A 16,839-nucleotide genomic window follows, 5' to 3' on the forward strand; every position below is an offset into this window, starting at 1 on the left:
ATGGATTATCTTTTCTTAGATCTTGCTTTTCTTTTTAATAGCGTGTGATTATGCAGATGAAATGTGCTAAGCTTTTGATTTATTTGGAACCAATTAATAGCTGGCACTCGAGTTCTTTGGAAATCCACAACTTAACTCTATTGGAAATTTCTTTACGGTTACTGAGTAATAAGGTCATTTATTATTGACGTGGCTTCTGACACCTCTCCCATTTATTATTATTCCTTGTTAAATCACTTCCTGAGAAGGCTAGAGAGTGTTTTCCATCTTCGCTGGCACGGTTTGTATTGACTTCCTCGGGGTGAAAGTGAAGTTCTGAGAAGAAACTGAAAGGGGTCATTTTTCTGTGTTTACAGAGGATGGAGGTGAAAAATCTCTTTGGTGGAGAAGGAGAATTGGCAATGGAGTTCAGTTAACCTTTCATGGGGGGGAGGTATGTGTGCCAGACATTGTGCATGCTCAGAGCTGGGAGATCATTCTGCTCTGCGGGGAAGCCGCACCTGCGAAGCCCCGAGCAGGTGAGGCTTAGTGGGTGGGGTTGCGTGTGGCCGTGTGGCTGTGTGGCTGTACAGCAGAGCGTCCAGGGGCACGCCAGGGTGAGGCCAGAGCTTCTCACCCAGAAGCTTGGGGAAACTTTTCTCTGCAGGGGATGGCTTTTGTGTTGGCCTAAGAGTGGATGGGTCTCAACAGTTTACCTAAGAAAAAGAAGAGAGGAGACTTATAGGCTGTAAAGGGACAGGATTCTCTGTGAATCTACATGAGAAAGATGGAGCTGGAGTTCCTGATGTGGCAAAAAAACCAAAAACAGAAAACAAAAAATGGGATTAAAGATGTCTCTGCTATAGGATGTGAGTTCAATCCCTGGCCCTGAACAGTGGGTTAAGGATTCAGCATTGCTGCAGCTATAGTGTAGGTCGCAGCCCTGGCTCAGATTTGATCCCTGGCCCAGGAACTCCGTATGCTATGGGGTAGCTGGAAAAAAATAAAAAAGGCAGAACCACTCGCTAAGCTCAGGACTGTAGTGGTCTTGGGGAGTCTGCCACTAGCTGGGAACCTGCATCTTGGGGAAAACCCACCTCTCTCTGTGGTGTTGATCAGCTCTTCTCCTGTGGCACCACTCTCAGAACTGAGTTCTGGAAAGGACAGACCTCCTGGACAGCCAGTTGGGCTGATCAAGGCAAGTGGAGATTGATTTGAATTTCCGACCAATGCGAGCTCTTAAAAATGTCCCAAGTCCCTCAACAATCTTCCAGGGAGTCTGATGACACAGCCTCCTGGGTGGATGTGAGTTCGATGGGGGTTGTCCTGGCAAAAGTCATCTCATTTCTCTGCTGATGAAGGTCAGCATTCCAGAGGTTTCTTGTCTGTGGGAAGGATGCCTGTGTGTGCGCATGTGCGTGTGCGTATGCGTGCGTGTATGTGTGTGTATCTGTGTGTTTGTATGTGCATCTGTATATCTGTGTGTGTCTATGTGTATATCTGTGTCTCTGTATGAGTGTGTGTGTGTGTGTGCACATGGGTGTGCACAGGGTGGGGAGAATTAAACTGTGGAATGGGGAGAGGCTTTAAGTTTCTTACTCAAAAAGCAAACTCTGTCCTCTCTAACACTCTGGCCATGTGTTTTTTCTGTGTCAGAAGATTCACTTTTGTGACTGCAATTTTTTGTTTTTTCCTCTTCCAGGTGTGAACGCGTCCAGGGGAGGTCCCCCTGTTGCTGCTGGAGGAACACCTCATTTTCAAGTCCTTTGCACAGGCCCCTCTGTGAAATGACCCAAGCAAAGACTGTTCAGACGTTTCCTTCCTTCCCTCGTTGACACTCTGGGCCCTGCGATTGTTCCACTGTTGTTCTAACAGAGTCCCATCCTCCTCTCATCAAAGCAAACAGCCAGGACTGGAGTAAGTGTTTCTTAGGCTTGTCTGCCAGCTGAACATGACCACAGGCCAAGCTGATGACAGCCCGTGTTCCCGAGGGACGTGGGGCCCTGCGGGGCCTGGCCCCCAGGAGCAGGTCCTCTCATGATGTTGGCATCCGGGAGTGAGCACCATGCCCATCACCCAGGACAATGCCGGGCTACACCTGCCCCTCCTCTACCGGTGGCTGCAGAACAGCCTGCGGGAGGGCGGGGATGGGCCGGAGCAGCGCCTCTGCCAGGCGGCCATCCAGAAGCTACAGGAGTATATCCAGCTGAACTTTGCAGTGGATGAGAGTGCAGTCCCAGCTGGTCACAGCCCCCCAGGGATGGAGATCTGCACTGTGTACCTCACCAAGGAGCTGGGGGACACAGAGACTGTGGGCCTCAGTTTTGGGAACATTCCTGTTTTTGGAGACTATGGAGAAAAGCGCAGAGGGGGCAAGAAGAGGAAAACCCACCAGGGCCCTGTGCTGGATGTGGGCTGCATCTGGGTGACGGAGCTGAGGAAGAACAGCCCGGCAGGGAAGAGTGGGAAGGTCCGGCTTCGGGATGAGATCCTCTCCCTGAATGGGCAGCTGATGGTCGGAGTTGATGTCAGTGGGGCCAGGTGAGTGAGGGAGCACCAGTGACGTGGGGTGGGAGGTGGGACCCCTGTGGTTCACTTATGTCTGAGGCTGGGATCTGCAGCTGCTGAGGGTTTTGAGTCCTGCTATGGTGAGAAGCTAATGGCATTTATCCTATAAAGGGAAAATTTAAGTTGAAGTTTTGAGGTATTTATAAGTTTTTGTTTCATTCTCTCTTAGAAGACTCAGGCTCAGAGTTTTTCCTTGAAACTTGGAAATGGTACAGAGAAAGGAAATGGTACATCATAAGAGTATGAGAAATATCACATTGAGTTAGACCTTCTTTTCCATTCAACATAGCGGCTTACCTGCAACTGGAGCAGCAAAAATTGGGTCCTAGATATGTTTCCATCTGCCTGTCCCATGTTACCTTCACCAGGGACTTACAATCCAGAAGCCCCTTGAGATGCTTAGAAATGTCTTTTGATGACCCCTCCCCACCCTCTGTATATCCCCATCCTGGAAGATCCATTTGGATTTCATCTGAATGAACATATTTATTTTTTTCTACCTATGTGACCACCCAACCATGGCAATAAGTTATAATTGGACTGTTCTGTTGTTTCTTGGATGAATTAGTGTTCCTAAGGCCCCCTTCGGTTTCTATGACTCACAGAGCTCAGAACTGCTGTTATGCTTATGGTTACAGTTTATTACAGTGAAAGGAGTTAGATTAAAATCAGCAAAGGCACAAGGTGAATGGAGTCCAGGAGCAAGCTTCTAGTTGTCCTCTCCCAGCAGATTTACACAGAAGCAGTCAATTCTCCCAGCAACAATGTGTGACAGCACATATAGAGTATTGGTAACCAGGGAAGCTTACCCAAGCCTTGTGTCCAGGGTTTTTATTGGAGGTCGATCACATAGGCATTCTATGCATGTGTAGCTGATCTTAGTTACTCAGTATCCAGTCCTTCCAGAGGTCAAACTAATACCACATGGCCCAAGGCCCCCACCATAGAATACATTATTAGCATAAACTCTTTGGCCCCAGGTCTACAAAGACATTATTATCAGTCAGGATATTCCAAGGGCTTAGAGGTTATCTTCAAAGAGTAGGTCAATGGACATTCCTCTCTTTGGAATGCACAAGAATTAAATACTCCAAACCTGCTAAGTTAACACATTACTGCACATCAGGGTTTTATGATAGGCATATATGAAAGAAACAAGAGAAGAGAAGCTTGAAGATATTCAGAGATGCATAAGTTTTGTTTTATTTTGTTTTTGTGTCTTTTTAGGGCAGCACCCACAGCATATGGCAATTCCCAGGCTAGGGGTCAAATCGGAGCCAGCTGCCAGGCTATGCCACAGCCACAGCAATGCAGGATCTGAGCCATGTCTGTAACCCACACCACAGCTCACGGCAACACAGGATCCTTAACCCACTGAGCAAGGCCAGGGATCAAACCTGCACCCTCATGGTTACTAGTCAGATTGGTTTCTGCTGAGCCATCATGGGAACTCCCAGAGATGCATAAGTTTCATCAAGCCTTCCAGGGCTCCTGTAAGAAGGGCTCTCATATTCCAGAAGGAGAGAATCATGGAGCCAACTTAAGAATCATGGTGACCTTTTGATGTGGGAGACATCTAACCCATGGAGACCTTGAAGAGAGAGAACCAGCATAAAAATACCTTGACTTCAATCTTATCCTTTCCTTCCACCTCCTATTAGAGCTTCCCATCAGTGGGAATCAGCCAGGGGCAAGGGGCATATTGTTGTACATATGTGTCAGCCTCCTGGGGTTAAAGCTGGATAGAAAAATGTGGAGATTGGACATAGGGGGCCAACAAAAAGTCATCAGGCATATGCAATGTGGTCTGAATTTAAATGAGCCAGTGCATGGAAACAACATAGCATAGGGTTAGCTGGTTGATGTGAGTACTTGCTCAGGAGACATTCTCATCAGTATTTCCTTTGGGTTGCCTATTGGACCAATGGGATGTTTGTGGCTAGTGGCTGAGTGCCCAACTGGCAGTTCCTGGGAGACACTGCTCAATTCCGAGGAGGGATATTGAAAAGAAGTATTTTTATTTGGTATTAGAGCTCACTCTTAGTGAAGAGCAGGGCTGACTACAGTAGCACTCAAGGTGCTACAGGGCTTAAAAAAGTGACTCCAGCCCCTGCTGGTAAAGTCCATAGAGTGAAGAAGTGGGGGTCACCATGAGGCAGCCCTATCAGAGCTATTCTTGAATGCCCTCACCATTGGCAGCCATCTGATATGAAGGGGACATATTTGGATGGAGAGATAGAAGGAGGAGCATGGAGGGCATGTCCAGCAGGAGAGCATTGTGATCAGGAGGTGCAGCTCTGGAGCCAGACAGCTGGGGCTGCCCCCCCAGGTTCCCCTACTTACCAGCTTGTTGACCTTAGGAATATCATCCTTCTTAGCCTCTGATTTACCATCTGTGAAATAGGAACAATAACACTGTTGATACCAATGACCAAATGATGAAACATTGCACATATAAGGCTTAACAGTATGTCTAGTAAATAATGCTCAATAAAAGCATCAAAATGACTATTGTCATTTTGAAATAATAGGATGGAGAGTGTTTTGAAAGACTGGAACTTTATTATCCAAAAGGTTGGTGGAGTCTTTAGGACCTTGGAGAAAGTCTTCCCATAGTGGGGACTTTTTTTTTTTTTTTTTTTTTTTTTTTTTTGAAAGCTCTTCTCTTGTCCTGCTGAAGGCCGTGGAATCTTTAAGAGCTTGAATTTTCTGTCTCAGGCTCTAAGAGTATATCTGGCCCTGGAATAAGATGGTTTTCAGTTACAGAGGAGGATTCTTTGGTGGTCTTAATTTAGTTGTTGGAGGGAGTGATCGGATGGTGCCCTTTTTGCAAAGAAAGAAGATGTAGAAGAATAGAAATGTGATGGGCCCAGGGCCAGGAGAGAAGAGGGAAAACGACACTAGACTCTTTCATGGAAGCTGTAAAGAAGGGGCAAGTATGATGTGATGGAAGAAGCAGTGGACTGAGTCTGGGACTCAGGGTTCTCTCCACAGGTCTTCTGGAAACTGGCTTTGAGGCTCTGGGTATGTGTGTTGGGATAGTGGAGTGGGGGTGGGAAGGAAGTTAGCCACAGCTGTCTTTGCTAACATATGGAGGGAGGGGAAGAGAATCTATGTAGCATTTCGCTTGATCCATCTGAGCTGGCATTTTGGTTCAAGAAGACTGCAGAGGTGAAGGCATTCCTGTGATGCCTGGCCAATGATAACTGACAGAGCTGAGACTCAATGTCCTTCTGACTCCCAGCTGGGTATCCAACCCAGTGCACCACTCTACCTCCGTGAGGTCAGGAGGAGACATTCAGACGAATGTAGCCAGTTGACAGCTGCACTGAAATGCTGAAGCTAAGGAGTTTGGAGAATAGAAATAGGAAAAAGCTCAAGGAATAGGCCTGTGGGTGTTTTAATGAAGTATGATAAGACATGCAGACAGGGAAATGACTGACACAGGGGAGTTTTTGCTATCTCTAGGAATTAGCTGGCCCTGGGAGGCGTAGTCTCTGCAGGATCAAAGCCCCAAATGCCAGAGCATCAAGAATACAAAAATAAGGAAATACAGTCAATGCACTGGGTTTCTAAAAATTTTCCACAGCTGAGGAAGTACATCTTCCAAAGATAACTTTTTTTAACCAGTGAGCAGTCATGGCTCTGAAATTCCCTTCTCCGATGGGGCAGCCATGTGTGATGCTGGACGGTGAAGGGACGGATGAGGGAAGGTCTACCCAGGAGCTCCTCAGATGGAGGAGGAGGAGGAGAAGGCCAAGACCCACTGCTTGATCTTCAAGGTGGTATGAAAGTGACTAAGGCATGGAGGTAAGGGCGCTGGAGTCCTGGTCTCCCAATGCCCCTAACAACCAGGATGTTCACAAGATGGGCGAGACAGAGATGAGCTTGATTTTTCAAGATTCACTCCCTAGTTCTGTAGAATAATTATAAGTCTATTTTAATTGCACTTATTAATGGAATAAGTCCATTATACATTTAATGAGCAGTTGCTACCATAGGGACATTGTGCCACCCACTGTCATTTAGTGACTGCCACTCTCTAAAGGCGAGCTTTAGATGAGAACCTTGACCACAGAGAGGCCATGTAACGTGCCCACAGTCACCGAAGAAAGAGGCAGAACCAGATCTGAACTTGGCTCTAGCTGCCACCACAGTCTGTGCTCCTAACCCCTGTGCTGTGCTACCTCCGATCTGCCCTGGAGTTTACTTTGGTCCTTGTCGTGTGGTCTGGTGCTTCATTTCATGGATTGTTTACAGCTTCACAAAAATACCTCCTCAGTATAACTGTAGACAGCGGGGAAGCAAATGATGAGAACAGACTACAAGGCTTCCACCTACCCAAGCTGACAAGGAAAACAGAAGCCCCTCGCCCCCACCTTATAAAAGAAAACCCAATTTTAATATAGAATCCTTCTGGCAAACTTATCTCTAGCCAGAGCTTGAGGACTGGAGGCACTTTGAGATTAAGTCTCAAGGCGTTTAAAGTGTTTTGAATATTCTCAAGATGTCCCTTTTCCCTCTCTCTGTACCTACCAGGTTCCTTCCACACTCAATTTTTCCACATACCTATGTAGGTTTCGTCCTAACAAGTGGAATTAAGGTTCTACAGAGACCCCAGGGTACCTCTCTGCCCCTCAGCACACAGCCCCTCACTGACGGCATATCCGTCCTTACTCGTAAGCAGCGGATCTCAGGTAGCAACACACTAATTTCCCTGCCAGCCCACCTGCATGATGCGTCATCCACAGTATCACTCGGAATTGTAACACAAGGCACTCTTTTGGACAGTCCATTCTGTTCCTTCTCTTGAGTCTGATTTTGAATTCAAAACTACTTTAGATGATGTTATGGGTTACATTGCGTGTCCCGCCTCCTAAATTCGTATGTTGAAGTCTGAACCCCCCAAAACCTCTGAATGTGGCATAATTTGGAAATAGGGTCATTGCAGATATAATTAGTTAGGATGAGGTCATATGGGCGTAAGCCATATGGTGGGCCCTTAATCCAAGATGACTAGTGTCCTTATAAAAAGGGCAGGTTTGAACACAGATATGGGGGGGGGGGAATGCCATGTACAAGTTGGAGTTATGCTGCCGCAAGCCAAGAAACTACCAGAAGCAAAGAAAGGGACCTGGAGCAGACATTTCTCTAGTACCTCAGAGGGAGCATAGCTCTGCAAACACCTTGATCTTGGACTTTGAGCCTCCAGAACTATGAGACACATTTCCATTGTTCAGGCCACTGGGTTTGCGGTACTTTCTTATGGCAGCTCTAGCACATTAATACATGTAATATTTTGACCTTGTCATCTGTGGCTGGCCAGTTATTCAGACAATTTCCTCCCTGACAAGGCTGCCCTGGAAACTTTGGAGCCCTGTGGATGTTTTTGGAAGAGGACGCTCTGAAAATTGCGTGTGTGTTAAGTGTGGGAGGAGCAGGTGCAAAAAGTAGAAGCTGAGGTCATGGTTGGCTTAGTTTAAAAATTAGCTTTGGGTCAGTTTGGGAAGTTCATCCCTGGAGGAGGAGCAGAGAATTCACAACCATGAACTTGACACTCTTCTGTACCCCAGAACCAGTTCCAAAGCCTAACCTGGGACTGTCCCCAAATTGCAGAGCCCATCCTGCTTTCTCCCTGACTGTTACCCCGAGGTCCACAGTTTGCTTGCAGGCTCCCCAAGTAGCTCTGGGAATCCCTCATTCTTTTGCATGGTGACAGCATCATCCTGAGATGAACTTCTAGAGAAATTCCTGAGGTGGGGAGGGATACAGTAATGGTTGATGTCACATGCCCCCATCTTGCAGGCATAGCTGGTAACACATGGAGGAAGGTTTTTGTTTGAGACCTTATCATACATACCTAGTCTGGGGAAGATGAGATTTTCTGGAATGTTCTATTTATATCTTTTTGGTGAAGGGAGAACTGGGAAGATTTTTTAGATTATGTCCTACAAGGAATGTTTGTAACCCCAGTCCCTCCCTCCCTCGGCTGGCTTTCTATAAGTAAACCAGATCTGTTCCCTGAGGACAGATTGTTCCAAATTGGTAACAAAATGTGGAATTAATTAAAACACAACCCACACATGAAAACAAAAACAAGTAGCCTTTTCTGAAAAGTAAAAGGGCCTATGTTTCACTTACAATGTGGTTTTTAGGATAGGAACCTCGACTGGACTTTTTGGTACACGAATAAATGTGATCAGATCACAGGACAAAGAACACGGGCCTCGGAGAGATGGATCTGGCTTCCAGACCCGCCTGCTGTCCTTGTGGGCAAGTTCGCTCAGCCGCAGGAGGTGGATGCTTTCCCCAAAAGAGTCATTTAGTGGATGAGATAAGATGATTTATTTAATGTACTGAATCGGCCTCTGGACCTTGGTAGATTTCAGTCAAAGGTGACTTAACACCCTTCCTGGTCGACCTCAGGAGACCTGATCCCAGGGCACAGCATGAACTGAGAAAAGGCCTTTGAGGCTGAGGGACAGAGAAGAGACTAAAACTCTGGTGGTTTGCTCAGTAGGAAAGAGAATAATTTCCAGCCCAGAATTCAAGGTAATATTCAAGGTGAAGGGAGTGGATACTCCCCGGATGGAAAGGATGCTGATGCGTGAAAGGAGGGGTCCTGGAGCCCCCAGGGCCAGCCTGCACCTTTGCGTTCCTGGGGTGTGAGATGCCCGTGTGGTCCAAGAATGGGGGCCAGGGTGCTGGGCTGGCAAGAGGGCCCAGGGAGCTCATGGTGCTGGGCCAACTGGCCCAGGAGCATTGCTACTGACTGGGTGGACTAGCTGTATGAGTCTGGGCCAGAAGTAACCTTCAGCACACCACCCACTGCCTTTAAATCGTGTGTAAAATTAAATTTAGAGTTGATACGAGCTCAGACTCTGGTTACCCATGGCAACCCTGAGTTCTCTGAGGGTTATAGCCGATTTTAAGCAGAGTGTCAGGAGGCTGCTAGAAGGTGTTAGTTGGAGAAATGGCTGCAGGTAGTGATGTAGGAGATTGCAGAAAGGAGGAATTGCCAATTTTAGCTTGATTACATTGCCTCCGGGACCATTTCACACAAGGGTCCTGTCTACCTGAACATGCCCAGAGGCACCCAGGGCTCTATTCAGGACGGTATAAACAGTAAGAGGCGGTCATCGTGATGACCTCGAACATTCAGGGAAGGTTAAGTTATATTCAGTTTGCTGTTTAAGAAGCCAGAGAAGCGTGTAATACACTTCGGAAAGATTTCCATTCCAGAAGGTTAAAAGGAAAACACGTTTCAGCATTTAAAATTCAATTATCTGGAAACGTGGTCGTGTGGAACGGCCCATTCCCCAAGGATGCCGCGTAAATGGAGCGTTACAGGACCTTACGTTGGAGCCCACCTCATTCTTCTCGGCCTGCTTTCCCCACGTGCTGTTTCACTTCATGTCTTAGTTTCTGGAAGGTCGCCCATAGTGCATCCAAGGCCTGTCTTCTCCTTGTACCAAGGAGGAAACTGAGGCTCCAGGAGCTCGTTTCCTGGGGCCAAGTATCTTCTTCAGAGAAGAGCAAGGACCTCTGTCTCAAATTCTAGAACTTTTGCTTCAACACTACAAAGAGAAACCGATGAAATCTGAAATTTCAAAAAAAATTTTTTTTGGAATTTTACTGTTGACTGTGAGAAACAAATGGAAAATCAAAATTTTGTACATATTTCTACATCCATTCTCTAAATGGATGATATTACAGCTAGAACCTTCCTTCTCAACAAGAGTTTAGCTTACAGCAGCCTCATAACTGTGTAACTGAGGGCCACTGGACTAGAGCTTTCCCTCAGGTCTTTCTGGGCCAGGCGGTAGATGATCTTCTGCCAACGCCTGCCATCTTGTGGTTGAAGCCAAGCACAGTGCTGGGAGATTTAGCGAAGCTTATTACTCACTAGACTGTGTGGGCTTCTCAGCTGTGCTGTTGGGATGATGTTTTCAGCCTCCAGAGCTCTCTTGAGAATGGCAACATCTGAGCATCCCTCGGCAGAAAGTGACTCAGGCACCATCCCCTTTTCTCGGCGGTGCCTTGTGTTCTCGTGCTTCCTCCCAGGAGATGCCCCATCCCTGTTCCCCCCATGGCATCCTCTCCTAACATGGCCCTGGCCCTCAGGTCCACCACAAGTAGATAAGTAGCACATCCGATCAACCCACTCATGCTTAGCTCTTGGTGATAGGTGGCGGAGAGAAGTTGTCCTTCCCCAGCCCAGCTCCAGACTCCTGGGATCCAAAAGGCTTCAGGAGAGCGTGAGGAGCGGGGCAGTGTCAAACACTCCACCAGCCACTCCACCTGCTTCTTCTTATAAGGGAAGAGATTACACAAAAGGAGGCATTTTCCATAATTTAAAGGACAGTGAGGTTGCCAAGCTCCATCCAGAGATGCTCTTGAATTTGCATTCCAGGGACCCACCTCTCCTGGTACCCACCTCCCATCCCCAGTCAGAGCCACTGCTGAGTGACTGACTTCAGCCATGGGAGATGGAGAACCCAAATCTCCCACTGGAGAGTCACACACACACACACACACACACACACACACACACACACACATTCTTTTTCTTATACTATCTTCCATCATGTTCTATCCCAAGAGACTGGAGGTTGTTCCCTCTGCTGTACAGTATGACCTCATTGCTTATCCATTCTAAATGAAATAGTTTGCATCTACCAACCCCAAATTCCCAGTCCATCCCACTCCCTCCCCCCTCCCCCTTGGCATCCACAAGTCTGCTCTCTATGTCTGTGTATCTGATGTTTGTAAATAGGTTCATTTGTGCCATATTTTAGATTTCCATATAAAAGTGATATCAGATGGTATTTATCTTTCTCATTCTGACTTACTTCACTCAGTGTGAGAGTCTCTAGTTGCATCCATGTTGCTGCAAATGGCATTATTTCATTCTTTGTTATGTCTGAGTGGTATTCCATTGTGTATATGCACCACATCTTCTTAATCTATTCATCCATCGATGGACATTTAGGTTGTTTCCATGCCTCAGCTATTGTGAATAGTGCTTCTGTGAACATAGGGGTGCATGTATCTTTTTGAATTACAGTTTGGCTAATATTTTAGATGTGGATTGACAGTGGCATCCTTAATCAATCTGTGTGTCAGAGGGTCCATGTCCTGTGTGGTATGTGATGTGTCCTGAGGGAAGAAGAGGTGGTCTAAAGGCCCCTCAAAGATTAATTCACTTTGGACTTATTTCAGGTAACTAGTTTATGTCAGCCCACTCAGTGAAGTAGGTTTATGGATGAAAGTATGCATTTAGTTGGATTTAAATTAACTTTACCAAATGGGCAAAGAAACTAAATTTCTTGAGGGGGGAAAAAGGAAAATAAAAAATAATTAATGCAGGTGCAAACTAAACCACACACAAAAAGTGGCTGTGTTGACCTTTCTCTTACACTGGTATATTCTCCACCTCATTCATTATAAAGTAAAGCGATGCCAATCTATTCAGATTGATAAGTCAGACAAAAAATTAAAATTCAAAGCTATCAGGAGTCTATGTGGAATACACATTTCCAGCCTCTATTATTAAGGGAAAATCTCACTGTAAGTATAGACTGTGCCTTGAGATAATCCTTAATGATGGTATCAAAGCCATGATCATTATTAAGATATTTAAAATCTAAATATCCACCACATGAATATAAGTAGCGCTAAATGTTTCAGCCATGTTAATAATTATTCAATACTAAATCTAGTCCAGAATTTTGCTAAACTGAATATTTTAAGAGCCTGTTTGGAATTTTTTTTTTTTCTTAATTGCTTAAGGCAAAAAGTCACATGCCACCAGGAAAACAAAGATTCTTCCTGATGTGGTAAAAAATAGCTAAAATAATACATGGAGAACAATATAGCTCCAAAATAAAATGCCTGCTGGAATCGCATGAAACGTTGCTGAAGTTTTCAAGAAACAGTATGCCATGTGGCAGTTTGCTGTGTGGTTGGAGAAAAGTACTGCTGTTTCTCACATGTTCCAAATAAGGGTATTTGCTTAGTTCTGTTTCAGCGATGCAATGAGACACCTACTTATTCATGAGTCACTAAAGGAAAGAGGTACCAGAAAAAAAAAAAAAAAAGATGTATTTTCAAAAAGCAATGACTCCGTTAGTTAAAATAATGCTTTATGGGGAAATTATGTAAGGTAACAGCTGCTTTGATTAGCATTTTAAATTCAGGGTAAGGTTATAAAAATAGGCCAGAACATGAAACTGATTCACTGCACTGGTCCTAGAAAAGTTAATACAGCAAAGAAACAAAAGACCAAAATGTCAAAAATGCTAACAAACATCATGAGTATGGTTAATTTTATAAAAACAGGACTTTTAAAATTAGTAGAATTTTTATGCTTCTCTGTAATAAGATGGGGAATGACCATGGAAAAGTTTTACTCTTTAGAGGACTGGTGTTTATCTTGAGGCAAAGCATTTTTTTTTTCATTTTTTAAAGTTTTACTGACATATAAGTTGATTACAATGTTGTGATAAATTTCTGCTTTACAACAAAGTAATTCGGTTATACATATACACACATCCTTTTTTTTTTTCATATTCTTTTCCCATATAGATTATCACAGAATATTGGGTAGAGTTCCCTGTGCTATACAGCAGGTCCCCACTGGCCAGTCATTCCATATACCACAGGAGACAAAGCATGTAGAGCAACCAAACTTAAAAATGACTATGTGGAAGCTCCCGTTGTGGCTCAGTGGTTAACGAATCTGACTAGCATCCATGAGGACGAAAGTTCAATCCCTGGCCTTGTTCAGTGGGTTAAGGATCCAGCGTGGCTGTGAGCTGTGGTGTAGGTGGCAGACACAGGTCGGATCCTGTGTTGCTGCAGCTGTGGTGTAGGCCGGCAGCTACAGCTCCAATTTGACGCCTAGCCTGGGCACCTCCATAAGCTGCGATGCGGCCCTAAAAAGACAACAACAACAACAAAAAGATGACCATGTGTTTTTTTTCCTTCTACAAAAAGGGCAGTCATTTCCAATTTCCCCACTTTTTCTGTGAAAATAAGTCGTACTCAATGGCCTGCTTCCTGGAGGCTGTTTTCACAAATACAAACACACGTGATCTGTTTCTTCAAGTTAAAGATGATGCTGCGACAAGGAATAAGAAAGTACTAACGACATTTGAAAGAAATTCATGCTATGGAAAGAGCATTTTCAAAATAAATTTTTGGAAATGTTTCCATGCTTATTACTTTTTCCCCCCAAATGCTGTGTTTGCCAACTAAAAGTTTCCTATGTGTATTTGAAATCTTGAGAACAAAATTTTCTATGTTTTACATCTTCCAAAGAATTTTACAAGACATATATGTTAAAAGCTATTTAAAAAGACTGTACCTCCCAATAACTTGGCAAGAAAAGCAAAACCAAGTTGAAAATGAACACGAAGTTTCAACCAAAGCCTTCGCACAAGTGATGGATAAGGCTGGAAAATGACTATTACTTTTTATTGAGTGCTGCCTCTGAAGTTCTGTTTCCATGTGGATTTCCCTGGCCTCATGGGAGAGCTTCAGCTATGGAAGCCTTTAAAACCAACATCCATTTATTTTGAACTTCAAACTGTACTTGTGAATTAGCACATCCAAAAATGTTAAGCCAAGTTTTTGAAAACCTTGACATATACTTAACTATAAAGCTTTTGCTAAACATAACATTCACTCTATGTAATTTATTTTAGTAAAAGTGAAAATTTTTAAATATTAAGCACTTCATCTTTTTAAAAATAGCTTTTTCATGTATTTTATGATGCATATAATATATTAGTACAACAGTACATGTATGCAATAAATTATATATATATATATACACAGTGCATGCTCATTTTTTTTTACTAAGAGGTATGAGAAATTAACACACCATTACACCATGCACAAAAATAAACTCAAAATGGCTTAAAGACTTAAACATAAGACAAGACACTATAAAACTCCCAAAGAGAACACAGGCAAAACATTCTCTGACATCAACCGTACAAATGTTTCTTAGGTCAGTCTCCCAAGGCAATAGAAATAAAAACAAAAATAAACCAATGGAACCTAATCAAACTTAGAAGCTTTTGCACAGCAAAGGAAGCCATTTTAAAAAATATGAAAAGACAACCTATGGAATGGGAGAAATAGTTGCAAAGAATGAAAATGACAAAGGCTTAATCTCCAAGATATACAGACAACTCTCATACACTCAACAGCAAAAAAAATAAAAGAAAAAAGAAAAAGAAAAAGAAAAATGAGCGAAAGACCTAAATAGATATTTTTCCAAACAAAACATATGGATGCCAACAGGCACATGAAAATATGCTAAATATTGTTGTTTGTTTGTTTTGGTTTTGGGTTTTTTTTGTTTTTTGTTTTCGCTTTTTAGGGCTGTACCCTTGGCATATAGAAGTTCCTAGGCTAGGGGTGAATCGGAGCTTCAGCTGCCAGCCTATGCCACAGCCACAGCAATGCCAGATTCCAGCTGCATCTGCAACATATACCTCAGCCCACAGCTACACCAGATCCTTAACCCACTGAACAGAGCCAGGGATCGAACCCACTTCTTCATGTATACTGGTCATGTCTGTTACCACTGTGCCACAACGGGAAGTCCAACATCACTACTTATTAGAGAAATGCAAATCAAAACTGCAACGAGGTACCACCAGTCAGAATGGCCATCAGCAATAAGACTACAAATAACAAATGCTGGAGAGAATGTGGAGAAAAGGGAACCCTCCTCCACTATTGGTGGGAATGTAAATTGGTACAACCACTATGGAAAACAGTATGGAGGTTCCTCAGAAAACTAAATATAGAACTACCATATGATCCAGCAATCCCATCCTGAGCATATATCCAGACAAAACTTTCCTTCAAAAAGATACATGCAGTCCTATGTTCATTGCAGCACTATTCACAATAGCCAAGACACGGAAACAACCTAAATGTCCATTGACAGATGAATGGATTAAGAAGATGTGATACATATACACAATGGAATACTACTCAGCCGTTAAAAAGAACAAAATAATGCCATTTGGAGCAACATGAATGGAACTAGAGATTCTCACACTAAGTGAAGTAAGTCAGAAAGAGAAAGACAAATACCATATGATATCACTTATTTGTAGACTCTAAAATATGGCACAGATGAACCTATCTACAGAATGGAACAGTCTTACAGACATGGAGAGCAGACCTGTGTTTGCCAAGGGGGAAGGGGAGGGAGTGGCATGGACTGGGAGTTTGGGGTTAATAGATACAAACTATTACACTTAGAATGGATAAGCAATAACATCTTGCTGTATAGCACAGGGAACTATATCCAATCACCTGTGATAGAACATGATAGAAGATAATGTGAGAAGAAGTTATATGTATAACCGAGTTACTTTGCTGTATAGCAGAAATTGACAGAACACTGTAAATCAGCTATATATATATATAAAAAAAAACAATTCTAGAGTAGTCATCTCACAGGTATAGAGGTTAGCCCTACCCTCTAAGGAAATGTCTCATTTGAGATTTGTGGTGGGATCTAGATGTTTCTCATCAGCCTAGTATTCTGCAGGTCTGGACCCCTTCCTCAGCCTACCCAGTTCCTCTGTGCTTGCTGTCCAGGTGGTCCCTGAGTTCCTCTCTTGGCGTGTCCTGGCCAGCTGCGCCACCAAGCAGACACTCTGACTCCACCCCACCCCGCATACACACACACACACACACACACACACACACACACACACACACTCCTCTTGCTAATTTTGCTTACTCCCTGGACCATTTTGCAAGCTCTCTTTGGCTGATTATTCTTCCCTTTATTCATTCCAGAGCAGCATATTTATAAAGCTATTAGTTAATTCCCCAGGCACCCAGTCCCTCCCCCCACACTAATCTTCATTTATTTCACTGGCAACATTAAAACAATATTGAAATTGCATTTTAGAGGAAAGAATGACTTGCCATTCTACTACTCTAATTCTCAATTAATTTAATTTTTCTATGTTAATATCTAATCTGGGACCATGTGGAATATCGCCCTAACACACTAATTCAACAGATCTATTTCCATCTCATCTCTGTTCCTCTGCAAAACATTTTTCAGATGACCTTTCTTAACTATTATTTTGCCATTGGAAAGTAATGCTTGCACATGGCAGAACATTCAAATAGAACAGAAGGGCAGCGAATGAGAATTCTCCTCAATTCAGACCCCACTCTCTAGCTGCACCCCAGGGCCCCAGTGTTACCAGTTTGGGGGTATCTTTCCAAGAATTCTCTAAGCATATA

General features: G+C 43.9%; 1 protein-coding gene across 6 annotated transcripts in view; it reads left to right on the forward strand.

Moving 5' to 3' along the window:
- The window catches only part of PDZD2 (PDZ domain containing 2), a 416,943-nt gene that overhangs the window by 136,221 nt on the left and 263,883 nt on the right, over positions 1-16,839 (forward strand). For all 6 annotated transcript variants that reach the window (XM_085002034.1, XM_085002030.1, XM_085002033.1 and 3 more), the window contains one exon: positions 1,682-2,520. In XM_085002034.1, coding sequence (XP_084858160.1) covers positions 2,045-2,520 — 476 coding nt within the window. In that variant the 5' untranslated portion in view covers positions 1,682-2,044. The remainder of the gene's footprint in view (positions 1-1,681; positions 2,521-16,839) is intronic.

The sequence above is a fragment of the Sus scrofa genome, chromosome 16 (assembly GCF_054392235.1).
Source record: "Sus scrofa isolate SSC_HxYL_T2T_F1_AM1 chromosome 16, Sscrofa_HxYL_maternal_Yorkshire_Landrace_v2.0, whole genome shotgun sequence".
Taxonomy (NCBI): domain Eukaryota; kingdom Metazoa; phylum Chordata; class Mammalia; order Artiodactyla; family Suidae; genus Sus; species Sus scrofa.